General features: G+C 42.1%; 1 protein-coding gene across 8 annotated transcripts; it reads right to left on the minus strand.

Moving 5' to 3' along the window:
• Positions 1-769: 769 nt before the first annotated feature.
• On the minus strand, positions 770-20,572 carry pax6b (paired box 6b). 8 transcript variants are annotated; one of them, XM_079339312.1, is made up of 15 exons: positions 17,394-17,831; positions 14,576-14,785; positions 11,834-11,907; positions 11,569-11,622; positions 10,728-10,751; positions 8,193-8,323; positions 7,800-7,835; positions 7,499-7,714; positions 7,035-7,200; positions 3,786-3,944; positions 3,472-3,554; positions 3,209-3,359; positions 2,567-2,679; positions 2,127-2,268; positions 770-1,458 (listed from the first exon to the last, which is right to left on the minus strand). In XM_079339312.1, the coding sequence occupies exons 4-15, from the start codon at positions 11,579-11,581 to the stop codon at positions 1,373-1,375; spliced, it is 1,320 nt and encodes a 439-aa protein (XP_079195438.1). In that variant the 5' UTR covers positions 11,582-11,622; positions 11,834-11,907; positions 14,576-14,785; positions 17,394-17,831; the 3' UTR covers positions 770-1,372. The 8 variants fall into 8 exon arrangements, with proteins under 8 accessions (XP_079195438.1, XP_079195434.1, XP_079195433.1 ...); XM_079339308.1 differs by lacking the exons at positions 11,834-11,907; positions 17,394-17,831 and adding an exon at positions 20,412-20,572; XM_079339307.1 differs by lacking the exon at positions 11,834-11,907 and having other exon boundaries at positions 17,394-17,832.
• Positions 20,573-24,316: the final 3,744 nt, after the last annotated feature.

Genomic DNA, 24,316 nt, shown 5'->3' on the forward strand with positions numbered 1-24,316 from the left:
AATGTAATCGAACAGAACGTGTTTACAAAAGTTTTGCAACACAAGACTAATATCTTTAAAAAAACACTGTGTACTAGATGAAATACAAAGGCTTTGGTCTGTTTTACAATCAACAATGATTAAATCTGATATGTACTTGTAAACAACTGCCAAACACTTAAGTTTAAAACTCTGTCAAGCAATGTTTAATCATAATTATAGGAATTAAATATTTCTAGTTGCACATTTTTTTGACCATAGGACACTATAATACAACTATAGCTAAGAGACAAATTGTACCTGACCCTAAAGAAATGTATTTTTATGATGCGTGGAACATTTATAGAATATTCTCGGGGATATAAATGAAATCAACTTTTATTGGAGAAATCTTTCTGGAAGATTTCTGGGGAAGACAAGTACTTTACATTTTGACATAAACAAACTGGATTATATCGAAGACGCAGTCTACCATTTACAGACTACAGGTTTGCTTTGACACCTGTTTTTCCACATTTAATGTTCTTCATGGTAATCTAGAGTCAATCCAACCACCAAAGCAGGAGGTCCACCTTGTGTTGCATGTCGCACCGTCTTTGCACACATCGAGCTGTCGATCCGTGTTTAATAAGTCAGAGAGGAGACCACGGCCTCAGTGGGTGGATCGAGTTGTTTTTTTTGTTTTTTTTCTTTGTTTTTTTTTTTTTGAGAATCCTCTGCTAAATATCCATCCGTACAGAATAAGACCAATAAATAGTTTATTTTTTTCTGACACAGTAAGAGTCTTCCCTCCAGCTTTTTCCGTCTTTAATGATATGCAACAGCGTCCAGAGACCATGCAAAGGCTGGTAGAAAGTCTCGATATAAGCAGATTAAAAAGATAGTCATGGCAGAATCTCTCCTCTCGCAAACAAACGCAAGACCAACATGGTTTTCTAGCAGTCCATCTATCAGTACTTGATCTTGGTTTTTCATATTAACATACAAATGGCCATTTACTAACACACCAGAGAAAAAAAGGAAACAATGACTGAAGTTGGAAATAGAAAAAAAACAGATAAGTTTTTGTTCCATAAAAATGTTAACACCGGGCACTTTACAGAGGTCCATTTTTTTTTCCCGTCTTTCCATCCTTGTTCTCTCTTCCAAGTCCTCGTTTGTTTGAATGTGCCTAGAGCTACAGAACAGCACACAGTCCCACCGGAAAAAACAAAGCCCAGACGTCCCAAAGCTCTCCCAGAGTCTCTCTCTCTGTCCTCCTTTCCTCTTATGTCCTTTGCCTCCATTCAACCCTCCCTCGCCTTCTCTACTCTCCTGTGCCGTGTATGTGTGAGGAGCACTGCCGGAGGGCGATGGTGGAGTGGGTGGTTACAGGGTGAAGTAGCTCTTCTCTCTACTGTAGTCTTGACCAGTACTGAGACATGTCAGGCTCGCTGCCTGGGACTTGGACAGGGACAGACACTCCAGGAGAGATGAGTCCTGCAGAGAGAGGAAAAGAAAAAAAAAGACTTCAGTTAAAAAATACAACAAAACACAGGCCCCTTAAAATCGACATGCTAAATTAGATGAGTGGATGCACCATGCACAGTTAGCCTTGTATCACAGAGCATTGTGCTTTAAACATTTGCAAATAGGTAGACGAGCAGTGGAGCTGCAATGAGTCACAATGCTCTGCACATGGTTGCACAGTAAAAGGCTTGCAAGCTCGATAAATTGAGGCTTTGGCAATGGCATTTAAACAGAGAGAGTACAACAGCAAATGAATCAAATTAATTAGCAATTTAGCACAGAGGAAATGTGGTTATGCATGATTAACTCTTCATGACTATAACCGGTATATATGGCTCCCAGTAACAGCATCCTAATGGGGTGGAACTAAACTATGGGCTGGAGTAGTGGGAGTGACATGATGGTGTAGAGCTGGCGATGAAATGAGCTTCGTTCATGCAGCCGCAGGAGGAAAATGATGTGGGATGTAGAGCTATCGATACGTTTGAAGCATGAGGAGGACAGTAGCAGCACAGAGCATGAATCAGAGACGGCTATGTAAGGCCGAGTACCCCCCTTAGAGGAAAGGTGGCAGATATGTTTCAGAAAGAGTGCACTAATTCCCAAGCATGTTGGTAAACAATGAGCTTTCTGCCTACCTGTTGAGGTGGTACCAGAAGTGGTCATTGATTGGCTGTTCATATGTGCCTGCATATGAGGGGGCGTGTATGTGTCGTAGCTCCGCCCATTCACAGGCGGACTGGTAGGCAGCATGCAGGAATAAGAGGAGGTCTGGCTGGGCTATAGATGGGGAGAGAATGTTACATTAGCTTAGCCAACCATATTTGAAGTCTTTGATACTGTCAGCTGTCAAATTTCTTTCATTTTATTTAGATTGGTATATTTTTTTTTATTATCCTTTAATTTAAAAAATAGACGGTTTTAAGGAAGATTTTATTTTGGCCAGGAAACAGTTTAAATTAATCATGTTTTTTTTTTCATTCCACTCTTAAAAATCCTATAAATCACCAAAAAATAGAAACAATAAAACCATTTTGTCTAACACTTGACTATAAAGTAAAATGGCTTTTTTACTTACTTGCATAGGTAGATTGTTTGCCATGGTGAAGCTGGGCATTGGGGGCAGTGCACTGTAGGTGTTTGTGAGTGCAGAGTCAGGTCTACCCAGCATTGACCCCGAGGTGAAGGACACTGTGAATCATTAAAAAAAAAAAAAAAAACATTAAAATTACACATGAACAGAGTCTTGTGTAGTGCAAGATGCCGTCTCATTAGCGTTAAGTAGTGCGTGTGTAAGCTGACACCTCATGTGACAGGCTGATGGGCCCGGACAGATACTGTACACTGTGAGTCTCAGGTGATTGACTTGTGAGCACGAGCTGCAGCTCTGCCGGTTTGCCCTCCTGCCTGATGCGGTAATTACGCAGAAAGTCAGCTGAGAAGTTTTGCTCAATCATCCATCAAAGGGAAACCACCGCTGCTTCTTCATGTGAACTAGAGCGCACTGACACACAGGCCTCTTTGCTCTTTTTTATATTCCTCTGCAGGCTTTTTCATAATAGTATTTACTCATTTTCATCTGCTGACTTGAAGTCATGAACGCTTAATTGTCTTATTACTTATTTTTATATAAATACAATTGATGAAAATTTATTTTTCTTAATACAATTTTACTAATTTTCTTTTGGACAGTTGGACGATGTGGCTGTGATGGACCTACCCGGCGTGGTGGGCTGTGGGATGGCCTGGTACACACTGGTGCTAAAGCTGCTGCTGATGGGAATGTGACTGGAGGAATTGTTGGCCTGCCGGCGCTGGTTCCGCAGCTTCTCCTCTCGCCTCCACTTTGCTCTTCTGTTTGAGAACCAAACCTGTGATGCAAAGCAATATTCTTGTTAGTTTACACACAGGCCTTATTTTGAGAGAAAAAAAACACTTCTGCTTTACTTAAGCTGTAAAAAAAAAAAAGCTCTCATCACTCACTTGTATTCTTGCTTCGGGCAGGTCGATTTTCGCTGCTAGTCTCTCTCGTGCGAACACATCTGGATAGTGAGTTCTTTCAAATTCTGTGACGCAAGAATATGCACAAGACATGTGTAAGCAAATAAGTTTTCAAATAAATCCAGGACGTTTGTTTTTTGTGTGTATAGGTGAATACTGTCAAAGGCATATTATTCAAACGTCATAAGTAGGCCTATCTAAAATTATCAATAACGTGTTTTTTTTTTAAATGAAAAGAAAAATATACAACAACAAAACATGGCGAACATTCATATAGACAGGATTCATTGCTGCACCTTTTTCCAGCGCTTCAATTTGCTCCTGTGTGAAAGAAGTTCGGTTTCTCTGTAGTTTCCTCTTGAGCTGCAGACGCATCTGTGTCTCCTCTGAGTCCTCTCCGTTCGAGCTGATGGAGTTTGTGTTTTCTCCTGCACCGTCTTGTTGCTGGCAACCGTCTGCAAAAAAAAGGGGGGGGGGGGTTGGGGTTATAATGGAAATATACATTCAATTAAGCTAATTGAATAATTAATTCTCGGGCCCCGTGTTGTATCAGTCTGCGGCTAATTGTACAGAGCGCGGTGCAACATCATTAATTAAAGGCCCGGTCATGCTTGATTGGACTCAAAATCAGAGGAATGATTGCCATCCCTTCTTAATGCAGCTAGATTACAGCCTGCGTGAAAAGACACAATCTGAAGAAGGCTCCGCGGTCAAACTGTTTATAAAATATTGTGGGAACAAACGTGTTGGCGAGGGAAAGGCTGCGTGTACTTCTCGCTCCAAAACAATGCCGTGTGTTCTCAAAAGGTTAAGAGAAATGTGACAAGATGTGGCGAGCTTTCTTTTCACAGCCTATGAAATGTATTAAAACCGCAAACTCTCTAGCCCCCTTTTTTTTAAGGGGGCAGAGCAATGCCTCAATGGTCGTTCCCATATGGGCGTTGGTATAGCCATTGAGGTGACCACCAACTTTTGAATAGGAGAAGACGCTTTTCAGAATGATACAATGCCTTCAGGAGTAAGGGAAACCATTAAACTATGGACACAGCCCGGGACGAGCAGTGAGCCCTCGGTGGGTGTAATATATGGGAGGGGGAGCCATTGGAGGAGATGACAAAAGGATCCTCTCTCTCTGGAGGCGCACAGGCCATAGTGCTTTGGCATTGTGCGCACGAGGATCCCAGTCAACAGAGCTTTGAGTCCAGTGTGTTAACCCTTATCCACTACCATCATTAATCACGTCCCCCGGCCAGCTCCACGCCAGTCAGGATTTTTGTCTTCAATTGGAAACAAATGAGTGAGGAGAGAGCATGCAACCCCCTGAACAACCCAAATCAGGCCAATCTATTCACTGGCCCTTCAGTTTGCAGGGCGAGGCTTATCGACTAATGTCTGTCTTGTTGTTGGACATCATTATCACACCGAGGAGTTAATGCGAAATTAAGCAGGACTGTGCTGATGGAAGGCTGCTTTATGTAATATCTCACTTGTATCTTCCTGCAGCCATGAGGAAGACTGTTTCATGCTACTTTTTTTATTAATTGATTTTTATAACTGAATATGAAAATAGTTTCACTGGGCAGTGCCTCGGTTATGGACATGGGAATTTAGTGAAGATGGAACAGGTGCGAGAAGGCCACGAAAGCTGATTGTGATTCTGAAGCGGCCTACACAGACGCAGGGAAAAATAATTTGAGCCATTGATTCTTGATTCTCTCTTGCTTTAATTTCCTTTTGTGGAAAATGTAGCAGTTAGAATTTGCCTCGCATTATAGGCCCTTTTACGCGCCCATGGAAACATATTTAGTGTTTCTAAATGTAAAAGCTTTTGGTTCACTGGAGACAACCAGATACGCAACATTTCTCGACAATTTCCTTCGCTGCAAAAACAGACGAAAGTGCTTTTCTATAGGCCAATAGTTTGTATCCACGCTATTTGTTTCTTCACTCCGGATAATCCATAAAAAGGAGTGAATGTGCTGCTATTATCCGTCTGCCAGACCCACTGACGCTGGGATGGGATTTGTTTTCTTTATAAAAGCGCTGGGAAATAAACTCATTCTTTAGTATCACGATGTCTCAGCCAGTGAGGCGGAAAAGCAGCAAAAAAGAGAGAGTGAGGGGGAGAGAGAGAGAGATACCGAACCAATTGCGGCACCTTTCAGCTGCTGAGACCGGATCAAAACACTCTTGAGAACCCGCTTTAGAAGTGAAAGAGAAAGTGAGAGACTAAATCCTATAGACGGGATTTAGAGCCATATATCCAGTGAGTGAGAATGAGAAAGAGATGAAAGACGAAAAATCGGTGCGGAGTTTTTATTCGTTGCTCTTTGGATAGAGTTGTCTTCTTTTGGGGCCCTGTCACTCTCCACGAAGCCTTTCTATCTGCGCACTGGGCTGTCGGCTGGAAAACATATTTTTATTCCCCTGGGACGATTGATTTAACACAGTACTTAGGGAATGCATCAGCACAACAACCAGGGCAGTTGTTTTATTTTCACTACATAATAAATAGGTTGACTTGCCTACTTAAAATAGTAATTGTGATTCAGTATCAGGTATGCTAAATTAACAATCAATAATAATCAGTCTTACAGGCTGTAAACGACTTTAAATACGCTAAGATGATGATAATAATAAGCTCCAAATATATGTTAATTTGATTTTTTCCGCACAACTGCTTTCTTAAAACAGACACCACGTGTCCAAATCAAGCCATTGCTAATGATTTCCTCTGAATTCCAGCACGCGCAATCCAGCCTTTCTGACGCGTAAAAACAAGAGGACACTTCTACGTTAAACACTGGATTTATACATTTATGAGTAAAGCAGCCGAGTGTCTGATAATAAAAACACACTTTGTGCTCGGTCTGCAGGAGGAAACCCTGTGAGGTGGAATATTTCCACAGCAGCCCGACCGTCTCCACACTCCTGCATGTTGCCATAATGAGAGACAAAGCCCTCTCTAATGAGCAATTACACGTAGTGCGGAGCGTTCCCATAACCAATCATTGCGTGTGAAGGAAAACATTCCTTTGTACTAAATATCCACACACACACACACACACACACACACACACACACACACACACACAGCTCGGCCTCCCCATCAGGAGGGGAGGAAAACTCCGGCTGTTGGATGGACACCTCTGCTGAAAGGACAAGCCGCTGTCACGCACATCCATGTCTGGGACAGTGGAGGCATTGAGACTGCATGCACGGCCTGTAGCTTCCTCTAATCGACTAGTCTTAATTGGGGGTCTTGTTCAGGGCATCAAAGCATGCCAATACAATACCTTCCCTGCAAACAGAGCCGTGGACCGGAACCACTGGAAGAGTGAGCTGTAAAACTATTCAGATTCAAACATGACGGGTTGTGATGACCTCTGTGGAGTTCAACTCGAGACAGTTGAAAGATTTTTTTTTTTTGGGGGGGGTTACTGACCAAAAATTAAACATATATATGGCTGGTTTGGATCCTTCTGTGATACAACCGCGTGTGCGTCAAGGTGTCTTTATCGCCACAGTGTGATAATGAGGCTCACCTTGGTTGGGCTGCCCTGGCACTGATGTTCCGGGGTACCAGCCGGGCCGGGTCCCCCAAGTTCCTGTCTGACCGTTGAGCATTCTCAGCTTGTCATACATGCCATCTGCGCCCATCTGTTGCTTTTCACTAGCCAGGTTGCGGAGGACTCTGTTTATCGATGACACCTGAATGGCAAATTGCATACGATTAGATTGAGCATTGGGATTAGGTGGAGCACCATATTCGTTTGTAATTCCTCATAATGATAACGAGTGGGCAGAGGAGGAAGTTCCTGAAAAGTGCACAAATGGACAACGCATTGCTGCTTCGGTATGTTTGGGTGCATACGCTGCAATGCGCGCAGTGTGTGTAATAAGAGTGAACGGATGGTTGCCCATCTCCTCTTCCTCCACTGCATGAGAAAAAAAGTCATTTCATGTGGCAAATTAAATCATGCACATAAGTTACAGTCAATGCACTTACGCTGGGTATGTTGTCGTTTGTGCAGATCCCCTCCGACAGAAGTCTGTCACGGATCTCCCACGCGAAGATTGAAGGACACTCCCGCTTGTACTGTGCGATTTTTGCGACCACCTCCGGAGTGGCAACCCTGGGCTTGCTGCCGCCTATTGCTCTCGGTCTTATGGAGCCAGTTTCGTAGTATCTGCCCAGGATCTTGCTCACGCAGCCGTTGGATACCTGGATGGGAAACAAAAGACACAATTCACATACATTATTTACGACAATTAACGGAATTTCTAAGATGACGTCAATTAATGATCACCTTTTCACTGTCCAGCACTTGGACTTCATCATGGGTCTATAAACACAAAAAAATATGCCTTGAATGGTATATTAGGCGTTTTTTTGTTTGTTTGTTTTTTTGTTGTTTTTTTTTACAATAGATGTAATCTTTCTCAGAGCAGGCACAATACTTTACTGTGTGTGTGCTTTATTGGACATTTCCAGTAAATTGAAACATGTAACTAATAAATAATAATTTTACTTACTTCAAATAATACAAACATTTAGGTCACAGAAAGCAGTGATTTAATATGAAAATCATACCATTAGTATGTCTTCCATATTATCCTTAGAGAATTTTGTATCGATTGAAAGCAATGTTAGTATCAATCAGTTTTCTGTTGTCAAAAAAAAAAGGAATTCAAATATTCACCTGCAGTATCCTGGAGATGTCGCAGGGCCGAGCACCACTGTGGGCAAGTTCAACTATTTTCTGCCTGGTGGAATCCGGCAGCGGTCTACCATTAACAAACACACCACCAAGCTGGTTTACGCCACTGTGACCTACATGGAGACAAAAGCATCGCAGTCATCACACCGCATCATCCCCCACATTTAAAACACTGGCTGGCAAAGCAAATAATTTGTATTGAATGATGTAAGGAGAATGGTAGAAGCGTTCAGGAAAAACCGAGTTGAAGATGGAACATGGAGACAGGAGGACAGAGGGCTGTATGAGCTCCGAAATTAAATTAGTTTTATTTGTTTCTTTGTTTAAAAAGAAAAAAAAAAGCGTTTAAAAAAATCTCACGTTTTCTGTTAAAAGTATTGTTTAAGAAACTGATGCTCGGTACATTCTCCTCTGAAGACAAACACTGCACAGCTATTCAGTAATATGCACATGACCTTATTTTGACGACAAAATAAATACAGCGGAACATCTCAACTTGTTTTTCTTTTTTTTAAATAAAAATAAACACATCGATCGGTATTGTGCCCTGATAAAAACACAACCAACATTCCATCAAACCAGCAAACTTTGGTATTAAAACATCCGCACCGGTATAAATCCTATCTTGAACAGGTGCGCATCACCAAAACCAGCTTCCCACATAAACTTTCCTAAAATAATAACCAGAAGCACAGACAGCAACAGACAACACTACACCTGGGATACTGTGTTAAATTAGCGTTCATCCAGATGCCTCGCATCCAAGAAAGTAGCTTTAAATCGACATTCTTTCCTCCAAAAGACCAAATAATTACGCACCAATGAAGCAGTCAGCATACGATATACTAGCTCATAAATTTCTCTCATACATTTCTGACAACTGGTTATTGTATAAAAATGATATTTTTGCAAAATTATTCCTAAATTGTTTTCTATTATCACTCTAAAGCAAATAATAAGCCCGCAAACCTGAAGCCAAATGGGAGAGCTGACTCCCCGGAGTGCCTGAGCTGCTCTCTGTTTCTCCGCTGCCTTCCCCTGCGCTGCCGCCCGGTACATTGACTCCGGGAGCAGAGGCTCCTTAGCAATAAATAAGCTCCAAATATAGAAGAGGGGGAAAATATGATGAGCCTGCCTGACATTTGTCTTTAAAATAAAGCTAGCTGCACGTCAAGTTTGAGCTTAATTTCTGGAAATAGGCGGAAGTCGCCTCGGATCATGCATGGGAGGCTAATTGAAAAGATCAGTTGGAGCACTTGTGGCAGGCATGTCACTTTATGACACCGCTCTGCTTTTGAAAATCGCATCGTCACGACAAATAGTAGCATGATAAAACGACCCTTTCTGTCTGCATTTGGATATCACTCAGACAAAATTGGACGCTACTCGTTTACCCTCCGAGGGAGACTTCGTTTTAAGGTGGCCAGGGGCTACGCGCGGTCACACAAACGAGGGCGCGCCTGGATTCTTAACATATTAAAAGTGACATGCAGTTTTTTTCTCCCCCCTTGTTTGTATTTGACAACAAATGCTCACAGCCACTGCAGCCCTGTTGTGTGCAATCAGTGGGCGTCTTAACTCTGAAACATGTCATAGTGCTGTGATTTAAACTGAACACTTTATTTAACCGATTTTTTTTTAAAAGGCCTCTGTGAGAATTAACCTGTTTAACTGGGTAACATATCCCTTTTGGCCTCTATGCGTAATAATCTTCCAGTGTGGATCTGATTGATAGTAAATCCATTATCATCCCTCCTGCTCTTTGGTAATTCCAGGATTAAGTGGAATTAATAGACTTCTTACGATGAAATTGGCCTATGCGCATTAAGCTTTCTCTGCGGGCTTTCCGCGGCTTCTCCACGTATGCACTTCTGATTTATAACAATCGTATAAATCCTCCGGATCGATAAAACCGTCAGATAAGGACATCACATAAAAATCAAACTCTCCCAAAAGGTTAAGTCTTAATCATGGCGACAATTCCCTCAAGTGCCCGGAGTCGATCTCGCCCGCTGGCGCTGATTATGCGCCTTGTATTCTATTGCGAGTGGACTAATAGGAAAACATATGGTGTCAATTTGGACGCTCCCCACCATATACACCCAGGAGTTATTAACACAAAAGCCACCGAGGCTGCCGCGACCTTTAGACAACCCAAAGGGCCGGGCCCAATGATATCTGCTCGGCAATTCGCAGCAGACATCACACGCCAAAGCCAGGGGAGCATCCCATTATCATCAATCCGCAGCAAAGCAGGAGTGCTGGGTGTTGTACACAGCTTTGATAAAGGCCCCATCATCCCGATAATGGACAACTGGCAAGCGTTGCGGCCTTCCAAATAAAACTCTCCTGCCTCCAGTTTGTACAAGAATTTTTCTTTTGAAACAAACCTCTGCACATGAAAAAAAATCCACCTGTCAGCATTTGCACATATTAAGACCATAATGCGCACAGATTACAGCACAGACACGTCATCGAGGTATATGGAGAATAATATAATGAAATTATTCCACACACCTTCATCACAGATGTCATACACCTCTTGTCCAGCAGCAAGAGAGAAAATGTTTCATGTTTAACCTTTTTTGTTTTACACACACTAAAACACACACACACACACACACACACACACACTAGGCATTTAAGACAGAAATCATGGGCCACTTTTTAATAAGCAGCTTCATCTAGCATGTTTTTTTATGATTGGCACCCACGACAGTATGGTTGTTAATATTTATCTGCCACGCTGAAACTAGTGAGGCCTGCGGTTATAATACAAGCATTTTCTTTCTGCTTCCTGCTGTCTGTCCGTGAAGAATATGGACTAATCTACATAAGACATTATTCCTATTCCTCATGTTTCATGCAGGGCTCTTCTCCACGCAGCTAATCTTGTATGCAGCCTGGCAGCCAGCTCTAACGCTAATGCAGAAGGCTGTGCAATTATTTAATACCAACTCAAGCAGAAACAAAAAATCTCCCTCTCAACCCAGCCCCCCCTTTATTCTGCCTCCCCCTCTCTTCTCTCTCTCTCTCTCTCTCTCTCTCTCTCTCTGGAGCAGGACGACATGTGATTAACTTGTTCTATAATAACTTTGCCTATACATATCATTGCAACAAAAAAAAAGATAAATAAATAAATTAAAAGGCCATCAAATAACTGAGAACACTACGCTGCAGCCTCAAAGTCATGCAAATTTATGCTTGAATATATTTCCTTTAAAGTCTAGTGGAAGAAGAAAAAGTTATTGCGCTATAATAACAACCAGTGCATGTCAGTGGGTGTCGCTCCCATGCAACCACATTAAAACTTGCGGTTGTAATTAAAAGTTTGAAATGAAATAAATAAACAACTTACTGTTTTGCATCATTGAGGCTACTCCAGACTCCCACGTGGCTTGGTTGTGGTATTCTGAACGTCACAGGGGAAAAACAGAAGTGGTCAGCATCCAATCAAACTGTATACACATCTGTATTATTTACATGTTTAATTAATTAATTAATTATCTCATCTCATCGTTCGATTTGAATGATTGCGGTTCTTATTTTGAGTGCTTAAACATTACTGATGCATAATGAATGTTTTACATCCTCAGTGTATAATATATTTTAATTAAACTTGCCTGGAAACAGAGTTGACTGTCCACTCTATAACAATTTAGTCAATCATCTGCCGTTTTCACTACTTAATGTCTCCCTATAGGACAAAGCAAAACAACACATTAGCACAGCCACCACAGCTATACTGATGTACTAGTGTATCTTTTTTAATAGTGCCCTACATTTTACAGTTTACCTCAACGCTGCTGCCAAACTAATAACGCAAAGCAAGCGCGGGAGATGATTATTTTAACATCTATGTTAAGCACTTGTCAACAAACATTTAAACCAACAGCAGAGACGGGATATGAGGCCTTGATTATCTCTTTTACATCTGATTGTTTCCTTTCTATGGGCTTTATTTTTTATATATTAAACAATCAGCCCTCAGCATCACAGTTAGACGCCTTTATTTAAAGACTTGATATCCCTCCGCCGAAGGGCTCTATAGCGTGTAAACTTTACACTGACACACGTTGTCTACCTCGCCTCACTGCTCTGCAAAAGTCCAGACCAGGAGGGGGTACAAAGCTGGTGTACAAAGCCTGCCGGACTCCCGACAATGCTAAACCCCCCTCCCTTCTTTTTTTTTTTTCTGCCTCCGTGTAGCACAAACCCCGGGCGAAAACTCGGCCTCCTCGACTAGAAACACACAGCTTCCCTACTAAACACACCAACAAGTTCAGATTAATACAAAGGGCCGGAGGCATGCATCCACCCCCTCCGGGACCATTCACACACCCTCTCTCTCTCTCTCTCTCTCTCGCTCTCTCTCTCTCTCTCTCTCTCTCTCTCTCTCTCTCTCTCTCTCTCTCTCTCTCTCTCTCTCTCTCTCTCTCTCTCTAACACACACACACACACGACCGTGACCCCGGTGCCGCAAGTGCGTGAATGTGGGTTTTGTTTTGCCCTGTGTTTAGAAAGAAAAATGTAAAAAGGGGTAATTTCTTGTTATAAATATTTGGTGGTTATGTTGTGCTGCTGGTGCGGGTTGTAAAGCGGGCTGAAAGACACAACAGCACAGTAGGGCGCTCAATTGGAAAAGACAAATGCATTAAAGAAGCTATTGACTGGAGGGACAGATAAAAAGGGGGCCAGGCAGGGAGAAGTCTGAAGTTTCCTCGTTTTCTCCCTCCATGCTAACTTGTGTTGTGTGCAGAGCAAAATGGCCTAATAACGCCGACTAACAGGCTGTGTGCAGAGCAGGGCTGGTTTGTGACGAGCACTTACTGAGAGAGCCGCCATTAGGTAGGCTGCAGCTTCTTTTATGTTTAACAAACAGGCTGAATTCATCAAATGCAGATTCCATCACATGGCCAACATAGCATGACTTCAAATGACAGGAACAGCCACAGTTTATGACTGTTTTTGTTATTGATTTTATGTCATGATTTTATAATTTATTGTCACAGAAAAGGGTCTAATTAATCCTGGAAACGCAGTTCATTCCGAATGTGAATGTGGTTAATCATTTGTCGAGGGTCGAAAGCTCAAACGTTGTTGTTCCCGAGGTTAACTACGACCTAATCTGCATTTCTTTTCCTTTCGTAATCCGGAACAACAATGTCGTAATTCAACATGCTTATTCTGACGGTTTACAACATTCAAATGCAGAAGTGGTTTATGTAGGCTCTCTGATTACAATAACCCCGGTGCAGGTTGAAGGCTAATATAGTTATATCTATGTATTTATTTATTTATATGCCTTTTTAATGCACGACATTTGGGGGGTTTTTTTATTACATTTTAAGGGACATATTTAGAGGCTATCCATTTAAAAATGCATGTAGCCAAAATAATGAATTTCCCCTGAACAGCTGAAATATTTCAATGTTTTTCTTTGTATTGTTTTTGTATTTTTCCATTTTAAAACATAAGCTTGGTTTTTTTGCTATTATGGCTGGCCTATTTTTGTTGCATATATTAAATGCTGAACAATTCAGATTTTATCGAATAAAATAACAAAATATTTTTATTTAATTATTTTTAAAAAACAATGCATGTTGAAGGTTATTTTTATTTTGCTTATCTACATTTTTTAAAGCATAGTTTAAAAAGCAGCAGCATAGTTGAACATATGTGGTGTTTAATTAAAACTAATATAGTTTGAAAAATAATCATCCGCTGGTAAGCCTGTCAGGATGAGTCTCAATGTTTTTTTTAACATTGACTTCTATACAGCAAAACTACTCATATGAAATACGCTTCAACTTTTTTTAGCCGAATTACTTATTTTATAAACTGGGCTAAAGTTTTTTTTTTGTTGGTAAAACGCAAATAAAATAAAACGGCACTCCTCCTCAACAGTGTTTTTTTTTTTTGCACAAGGCGCTCGGTTGACTCGCCTGCATGAATCAATCTGACACCTTTCCTCAACGGGTCATTGCGCCCCATTCTCCACGATGATCACTGTCCTGGCCCAACGTGACTTTTTACTCTTTACTGTCATAAATAAGCGGCAAGCTATCCGTGCAGGGCCTAAGCACACACACACACACACACATACACACAGCAAAATCGAGCAGATAAAACAGACAGAGACGATAAAGGCTGTTCAAGTCCATTTAGAGGAAAACAGTCTTCACAGTCAAAAACATTCACAACCTCTACACTGAACCTGATCCAAAAGACGATAATCAGTCACCTAAAATTCTCAACTACAACATATATCAGGCTAGTCATATAAACACACTTAATAAATAAAATGTAAAAACAACATTTTTTTAAGTGAATATTTCTACAAAAACTTTTTGTCATGTTCTCACCTTTTTGGGGCATCCTGTCTCGTTGTCAAAGTCCTTTTCAAACTACAGGCTTCAGCCTAGTTCTCCACACCACAGAAAGTGAAAAAAAACCCGACCAGGATCAGTCTCTCTCTCTCTCCCTCTCTCTCTCTCTCGCTCCTCTCTCGGGGAAGTTTAGAGGAGGGAAAAATTAGTTTCCAGTGGTCTTCGGCGGAGACGGAGGGGATATCCCTGCGAAGTGGACAGAGATTGACAGTGAACTCAGATGTCAGGACGCACGGAGTTTGGCGAGGATGTGCGCTGGCGTGTGAGAGAGCGAATGAGAGAGTCGGAAAGAGAGAGAGTGGGGAAGAGAGAAAAGAGAGCGAGAGAGGGTAGGGAGGGAGGGAAGGAGGGAGGGAGGGGGAGAATGGTGATGGTAGTGGTAGAAGGAGGAGGTGGGGGTGAAAAGAGAATGAACACACCTATGCTGATTGGTGATGGAACAAGTGTATTAATGTATGTGTTCGTGGTCTGCTGTGCGCGCCTCGCCTCGCCTCTCCTCGCCTCGCCTCCCTCCGCCGCTCTTCACTGGCCCATTAGCGCGACCCGACCTCTGTCATCATCCCCCATATAAACACTTCCCCCTGCACCACAGCCAAAGCGGGAAACAGGACCGAGTTACAGCGCGAGAGAGAGAGAGAAAAGAAGAAAGAGAGAGTCTCGTCTTCCCAACCCACTAATCAGCCCACGCATGCAAATACCCTGCGCTCACTTGCTGAGTATTGCCCTATTGCAGAGCAACTGCCTCGGAAATGCCCATTGGACGGGGAGCTCTATTCTTCCAGGCTGAATTGGGTCCGCGCAGGGAATCTCAGGCATGTTCAGCTCCAACCTGAGGCTAACTAGAGCTGCAAGGAAAGGAGGACGGAAAATACCAGTGGAGCAGCGTGCTCGTCAATGTTGGAGTTCATAACAGCAAATAAAAATTCTTGCGAGCTGCAGTTTGCAGCGTTTTATGATGTTACAAACAGGCATTTAATTGTGCATGAAGTCTGGAAAGTTTTTTCACATGTTGCCGAATGTGACATTTTAGCTTTAGAAGTAGAGAAAGGAGATGTTTTCATATAAAACTATTAAAAGCTGAGATTTAAAACAGTTTGACTCAGATCTATATATATATATACAGCCCAGCTGTATATATATAACATTTAGTTGTCAGAACTTCCTCAGAGGAGAGTTTCCACAAACAGTTTTTGAAACTTGAAGCTCTAAATCAGAAGCCCCTATAACTTGTACACATTTCTATGTTTACATTGCGAGTCCCTTCTCTCACCATAAACTATCCAAAATAATCCCAACCACGTGCTTTTGTTGATTCTTTTGGGTATCACCTTCCCCTGAATAGCCTTACCCCTCTTGTCAACAAGAAGGCCATGCGTAAAGAGCAGAGCCTTTAGGCCAAGCTCCACTGCTCTTTATGGACACATTTGCGAGGCGAAGCGGCCGGCGACGTCACTCCTGCGACCTGACAGCAAATAGCACGCGTAAATAAAGTAAAGCAAATGACTGTGTAGCCATGGCCACACGCTTCTCCAAGCTGCGCTTGGTTTGAATGACTGGCTATTAACGCACACCTCAACGCACCCAAAAGCAACCCCTCTGCGCCCGTGTTTGAGCGTCCACACGGAGCTCTGTTGCAGCACCAGTCTGAGCACCGAGGAGCCCCGCAGTTCTCTCCAAAAGGAGAAGAAACCGAAGGGGAGAGAATGAGGGTTGTATGGATGTGGAAGCAGAAAAGGGGGTGCATGAAAGGGCATGAAAGTGAGAGAGAGAGAGAGCCAGGCAGAAACAGGGGGAGGGGAGAGAAATTGCTTCTTCTTTTTTTTTTGGATGGGAGGCCATGAAATGAAGTCATGGAGGCCTACACTTGACTTTCTTTGACATGTGAAAAAGTAGGAGAAGTCAGAGCTCATCAATAAAACACTTTGGAGGTGAAAGAGGGCTCCCTAACAACCATCGCATTCCTGACTATGGGTTCAATGAGTAGACAAACGACGCTGCCACAGAGGGAGAGAGAGGCAGAGAGGGAGGGAGGAAGAAGAGGAAAGAGTGAGAGAGGGGGACTGCCCGGCCTGAATGGGGCCCTCAGTGGGCCGGCGAGATAATGAGCTGAGAGGAGCGGCTCAAACTGTCACCGAGGGTCCTGCGGTGAGGAACAACACTTTGGCCAATACTCCTTCATCAAACAAGCCGTAAACTAAACGAGCACATTCATCTGTTTCTCCTTGCTGTATTGTTTCTACTCACTCTGACTGGTGGCTCAGCGTATAGGCCTGCTTATATCAGCTAAGAGAGGCAGGGGGGTTCCCAAACATTTTCACGTCAAGGACCCCCCTATTAGACACATTAGACCACAAACACACCCCCTCCACCTCTCCGCAGACCGAAAGGACTTAGTGCAGGAAAAAAAAAACTCTTAATGATTTACTGTAAAAGTAGAGCTGTGCTTTATTATTCAGACTAATCAGAGATAGTTAAAAATATCAACAACACAGAGGGTACTTTGGCTTTGAGGTCAAAGCAGTTTGTAGCTCCAGAAAAGTGCAAATAAAGTTTTAAGATTAGGCTGAAGCACTATAATGTTTACTAAACTGTGCGTCGTCAGCCATGTGGCACAGCTGCAGCCACTGCTTCAAGTCTTGAGTTTAGCACAAAGATGCTCATAAACACCTGACATCTACAACAACAAAACTCTAAAGTGGGAATTTTACTTGGAAAAGTCTTCATTTTCTCTGAGTAAAATGTTTTGTAGTGCAAATGTTATTGGCCCAGCTGTCAAAAAATTCACACCACTAACCTGCACTCAGCTGAAAGACAGATTCCCCGATGAGTGTGTCAAGTAGTTTTTTCAGGAAACAATACCTCCACGAGGTTATTGATTTCTTTGCTTAAGCTGTAAATCCGCTCCAGGAGCTAATTCGGTGTCTTCAAGCTCCAATGTTATTAATATTATTTCCAATATTTCCCTTCTCTTCACAGTACTGTTCTGTTCGACTTTATTAGTCAGAATCTTGGAAGAAAATATGTTTCCTTGTTTTTTTTGTGTGTTTTTTTAAATTTGTTTTTATTTCTGTTTTGGTCTGGATAGCCATGGAAGCTAAACCCGGGATAGGCTGATGTTGGGAAAGCAATTAGCCCAATTCGGATTAGCAGCAACTAATGCCACAGGCCTTGAAAAGAAAGCCTAATCTGGTCGCTATTTTCCCCTGGGGCAATGTGGTATTTGTGCCCATCTCAAACTTTTAAATACAAAAAAAAAGAAAGAAAGAAAGAACGAAAGAGAGTAAGAAAGGAAAACAGACGGGGAGGGAGTTGCAGTGGAAAACTGTTACATTGTTTGTAGACAGGAGAAAGGGATGTAATGCAGCTCATTCAGAGAGCTCTTGTTTGGGATTACAGTTGACCCTTTACAGGCTGATGCGACTTCATATCAGGGGCATGCATCGTATGTCCAACTGCTGCACATACAGACTCTCATTTCCTTTCTGTGTTGGTTTTCTGTTTTGTAAATTGTTTGCTTTTGTGACGCTCCCCCGCTTGAGGTCACAGTTGGCTCTCCTCTTAATCAGGACATCTGGTGAGCTCTATTAGAAACTGTGACAAGGTTGTAACAAGATTGTTTGCAGTGAATCAAAGATGTCTGCGCTAAATCCGTCGTTCATTCCCTCCATTTAAAATTAAAGCTTTAATCTGTATCTCTTACAGAATATTTTATTCTATTCATCCAGGGAATAATTCCCAAATTATTTCTCAGTTAAAAGAGAAAAAACACATTTTCTGCTCCACAAAACTGTTCATGCACCTAATGATCAGTTTATACAATGCAACAAATACATTATTATTGTATGACGATGATAATTATTATTGATTTCTAAAACAAATTATTATAATTTTATGTACATTTTTACGTTATTTTTTTTATTATTATAAATTAACTTTTTGGTAGTTCAGTCATTATTTTTTTCTTTTTTTAGTATTAAAATAAAAATATCTAAACTAAAAATATTTATAATAATTTTGATATGGACGAGTGAATAATAATAAAACAATAATTTGTCAATCAATATATTAATTATTAGAATATTAATCCGTTATCAATTTAATCATTTTTTTAAATAATAACAATTATTAATATTCATTGTTATTTGTATTGTTATTTACATTGTTGTTGTTGTTGCTGCTGCTGCTGTGGTTTCTTTGACTATCAGACTGCTGAGTAGGAAAGTGAAGCTGACCTGTCATTCATCACGCAGCCTCGGTCTGTCACATTTATTCTTTCTGAACACATTCATGAGCGCGTCGTCGCTTCATTTGCATAAATGATTTGCACTTGTACAATGTGTGATTCTGTTTTTGTGTTTTTTTCAATCAACAACAATCAAATTCTTGTTTGACTTTTTGCGTAGAGATTTCCTCAAACTGAAGCGTGTTGCTGGAACAGCTAATCTTTCTGTCTCCTTATTTGACAGAAGACTTTGTAAATATCAATAAAGAAAACACATCTCTGACGCCTCTTTTTAAAAAATATATATTTCCGGAAGACCAAACAAGTCTAAGTCCGCTGCTTTTTAGGCGTGTTTAAAGACATCAAATGGGCCTGTAAATGCTCTTTATTCTAAATTAAGTGCACCGTCCTCTCTTTTAAGAGATTTTTTTTTTCTGAGATAAAACATTTGACTTTTTTTATCACTACTTTTTCTCTGTTTCAGCCTTCATAGTGCAAGATCCAGATCTTTAAAGTATTTTTGGAGACTTTGGGGGTATTTCTTGTGCGCCCCACAGAAGGTGTACAGTCCACAGCAGCCCTCTCCTGGCAAAAGGCTGAAGGCTTGGATAAACACCGGGGCTAATGGTGTCACAGCACTGCTCGGCAAGCGTGACAGAAAGAAACACTGGACCACAACACACCAGAGCCGGGACCTAAGGCGTCCACAGTCCTCCAGCCTTCTGAGGAGATCACAGTGTATCTAAATCTTGCATGGGGTAAATACAAAAAGAATCTTAGTTTGGCCAAGAAAAAAAATACAAATGGGGCCTTTATAGAGGCTACACATGTAAAACTGAGATCAGATCAGAGGCCTGTTCTAAAGACCACAATCCAAGTGAAAACCCTGCGGGCGCACATGTCATTTAACTGCACGCTAAATTGGACCTGAAATCTGACACACTTTTTTTCTTTTTTTTTAAATGCATTTCACAGCAGTCACAACATAGTATGTTAATGCATTTTTGCAGCTTCCCAACTTTTTAGTTGATATATAACATCATCTCTCCAAACACAAAGGTGGATTTCAGCGCTTGGAAGCAGGAGAAAAAGTAAAATATTACGTTGATGGACAGAGTCACCTCTACCGTGCTGATGGATCGGGCATACGGGAAAAAAAGATCCCTCACACATTCCGTTTACAGTGCAGGTCAGAGCCTTTAATTTCCCCCAGCGTAAACCTCACAATAATGGACGCTTTTTAAAGGATTGACGTGCGCTTAATTCCTCGGTGAAGATCGCTAATTACACGCTGTATGTATGTGTGATAAATTACAGCAGTAACAGAGTCAGATCGCTGTGTGTGGGTGCTCACACCTCCCGTAGAAAACACTGCAACGTGCGTGCGCTTAACCAATGATTTTGCCTAACTTTGCCAATGCACGAGGCTTGCAATCTATCTGCACGCACGCTCAAGTTCGTGTTTGACTTTTTCTCTGCACATTTAAAGTTTGGGAGTCAAGGAAGAGTGGTTTGCAGTAGTTAAATATAAAAGAATAATGTAATAGTTAATGAAGATGGAAGAGTGTTTTATAATGTGTCTAAACTCACCGGTTACGAGGCAGTAGGCGTGTCTGTCCGGTATCCTGTGCACATAAAGTTGTTTCTTTCCTCCGTGGATCTCTCCTCCGTGTCACAGCGACAGAAACGTATAGGTCCCGAATCAAAATCTATCTACCTTTGGATCCGTCGTGGAGTTGAAATGTCAATGAGAGTGGGAAAAAAAATCTGCGGCTCTTACCAGCAACTTTCCCTTCAGCATCAGCCCTCAAGTTGGCAGTGATTGGCTGGAGCGATGGGTCGACGTCATACCTTGGACAGGACGCGGAGCAGAGAATGGGGAAGTGCACAAGGTAGTGGGCTACATGTGGAGTACACCGGCCTATTTACTGTCCCACTGAGTGTGAGTGTGGTGCATGCGCTGACAGACAGGCAACAACAACAACAACAACAACAACAACAAAAACACACTAAGCATAAGCATGTTTAACTTAATGAACATTATTTCCTAATATTGATTTTCAGTTTAACATTCGTTTCGTTTTGTTTTAGTAACGTTATTATTCTTCATTATCCACTGACTAGTTTCTCCGGAAGTAAAGTTCTTCCTATGAATAATTTAAAAAATAAAAGTCCTACATTTGGTAGTTTTGTAAGCTTATTCTGGAACTTAGAGAGGTCTCAGTATACTAATAATACAACAATGTACAACGAACAACTTGGACTTTTAACTGTTGCAGCCCACTTTTGTTCCATTAACATGAGACACGTATTTACAACCTTTGCAAGATATCCATAGACTGGCCTTACATTTATCAACAATTTCCATCACACCACAAGCGTTTTCCCGTTCACTCTATGTGTACATTAACAGTCACTAAGGAAAGAGGCAGATAAGCTTTATAACGGCATGCGCAAGTGGGCCTGTATATTTGTTGCTTTGCTTATAATTTGAGCATGCTAGGTGTGCAACAGGTGTGAACAGAACAGGTGCAGACATGGCCCATTCTGCAGACCTGCAAGTAAGTATGAAATCTGACGTTAAAACACATGCAGGCTCGGTTCTCTTTCAGGGATTTTAGCTCATAAAAGAAAATTGTGTTGCAATAGGCTTCACCTGAAAACGTTTTTATTTCCACAGCTCTATAAAGTTGTCATCCGCTGCTCGTAATGGAGCTTCAGTGTCCCTTTTACTGAGGCTAAAAGCCTCCGAGCCTCTTTCACAACCTCTGATGTTTGTGTCAATTTGAACAAGACCTGTGAGTAAATGGGCAACCGCGCCACCGCCTGTCTCTCAGGAAGAGACCGGGGCGGAGGGCACAGGTACGGGCCGGTCAGGACTGGCTGTGTTTGGGGCCATTATTTGGAGGGAACAACCATTAAGAGGCCTCGATACTGTGCAACGCAGCAGGGTGCTCGACATCCGTGCTGGAAACCGCACGGCTTGGTCCCTGCTTATCAGGCTGTCAATAAAACGAGATGGGATGCAGCGGTCGGGCCAGGTGCTCCCTTTCCCTTCCCACACAGCCGCGCTCTCCAGAAGCAGATCAGGCGTGAACGCAAATCTGTCCAGCCGGTTTTCCCTCTGCCGTCACCACGCTGCTGCACAACGCCACCTCTCCCCCCTCCCTCTCTCACCCACACACACATACTCACTCTGAACCACACTGACAGGAATTTTATGCATATATGGAAACTATTTTGCAACTGAAATGGCGGTATATATCTGCCTAGATTTGCATGAAATCCCGATGCCCAGCACTCATGCATATTTATCAATCACAGCCATTTCAATAAGAGTAAAATATTTGACGTAATACTCAGTTACACGTGCACGTGAATAAGTCGTGGAAAACACGGATAAAAACTTCTTGTCTCCAATCTAGGGAGGGAGGGGGGGGTCTGATCTTAGTGATCAAATTTGAAACAAATTGTGTAATGATCGACCTCCCCTCTCTAGCCATGCACGCCTCATGAGCTTATTGTTTACTGCCACTGTAGCAGACAGAGAAAAATGTCCAGAGGACTGACCGAGCACGTTAGCAGAAAGCAAAAGGTGTCGCCTATACTGAGTGTAGAGCTAGGGCTGCGTCCAAATGAGGGGGATCCACCATCCATCTAAAGAAGGATTAAGTACATGGGAGACCGGGAGGTAAGGTTTTTATCTGATCTTGAAGTTTAAACCGGTTTGAAACGGGTCCTCAGGTGGGTTGACACTGTTCTATGCGTAAAGTTATGGACTTTGATTATTGGTTGTGTGACGACGAAATCCCAAAGTAAGTCCACATGCAGCCTGTTTTTTCAAGGAGTGTGTACAACTGTCACGACTGTAACTGTTGCCACTCACTCAGCGGGCATGTCGTGTGCAGAGATGTACAAATTGGTCATTTAATGTTTTCAATGTAAGATAGTGTCCACAGATAATACTGCATAATTACCCACCCACCCACACACACACACACACACACACACACACACACACACGCACACACATGCACAGACACACACTCCTCTTTTCTCTCCCTCTCTCTCCCCTGTGTGAAATGTTTTAATAAGCCCTACACGCTCTGTGTGCAGAGTTTGATTTGTTTTCTCTCCATGCTTCCCGGCCCTGGATCGAGACATTAGCCGAATTCCCCCGGGGTGATTGGATGCAATTTGTCCGGAGTAGACAGGCACGTCCTGGATGTTAGGAATTCACTCTGGCTCAACGTGACAAGTCTGACTTCGATCTACAATTGCATCTGAAAGTGCAGCGAGCGGAAAGATCCCATACCATTAAGTGTTCTTCTTCCCTCCTTTTTTTTCTCCCAAAATAACAAGATCCTTAAATTGGCGCACATACATTCATAATAATTCCATTTGCGACACTTCTAATCTGCAAGTGAGGCCTTTGTGCAGGGCTTAATGCGGGCTGTGTCTGTAGTGATGCACATGGTCAGTCCACCGAGTCAGACTGGAGAGAGAAAGCCCAAACGAGGGGATATTATGCCCCAAATCTATGACCCTTTAAATTAGATTAAAGATTGACAGTGGGCTGGGTTTTAAAAAAAAAACCTAAGACTGACACCTGCCATGCAGACTTCCCTGTGATTGATTGTGATGCTTCTTGCTGGCAACAATAATGCTGCTGTTTTGCGCAGGGCTGAGTAGGCGCATTTATCACTCGCTTGCCAGGAGTGGCTGAAGTCAGTGTCCGTGTCGCACTGTGAGCTGACAGGGGAAAATGGGAGCTAACGAGGTTGTCAGATGTCCTGACAAGACAAATGAGAGCTCGTCACTCCCTGCGCTTTAATAACGTTTAATGGAAACGTATTGCACCGTTCAAAATAAAGTGTTACACATACCGGGGTCTGGCGGCGACGCACTTAATTACGCACGGCGAGGTAAATTACGCATCAACTAAAGGGTGCTGGCCTGGATTCAGCACCACTAAAGAGGAGTGTATCTACGTTACACCTATGGTGTGCATTTAGTATGAACTTGAATTTTTGTGTTGGTATTAAAGTCCTTTTTTCTAACAAATAATTGAACATAAATGCCTTTCTCGCGCGTGGTTAGTTTGGTCCCAAAATGTCTTTCCAGAGCTTATCATAGCAATAATTGGAAAACAATTTTACATTTCAAATGAAGAATGGCCGGTAAAGCATGCACTTTGAATCGGTAAAACCTATTTATAACTGGTTAATAAATTAATTTTGAAACAAGTCAAGATCTCAGATGTTTTTAAATGAATGGCTGCATTATGGTCGCGACTTTCTCCTACTTATTTTCATCTTAAAGCCGTACAAAAGATAACACAATAGCTAAGCAAAACTTAAATTAAAGATAAACAATATTTTAGGATAATATGTACTTTATTGAATATGCACATAGACATATGCCCCTGCATCTAAAACCAGACTGATTTCCATGCGTAAACGTTTGGATGAAATGTCCCTCTGTCCTCGTGTCAC

This window comes from Symphodus melops, assembly GCF_947650265.1.
Source record: "Symphodus melops genome assembly, chromosome: 3".
NCBI lineage: Eukaryota > Metazoa > Chordata > Actinopteri > Labriformes > Labridae > Symphodus > Symphodus melops.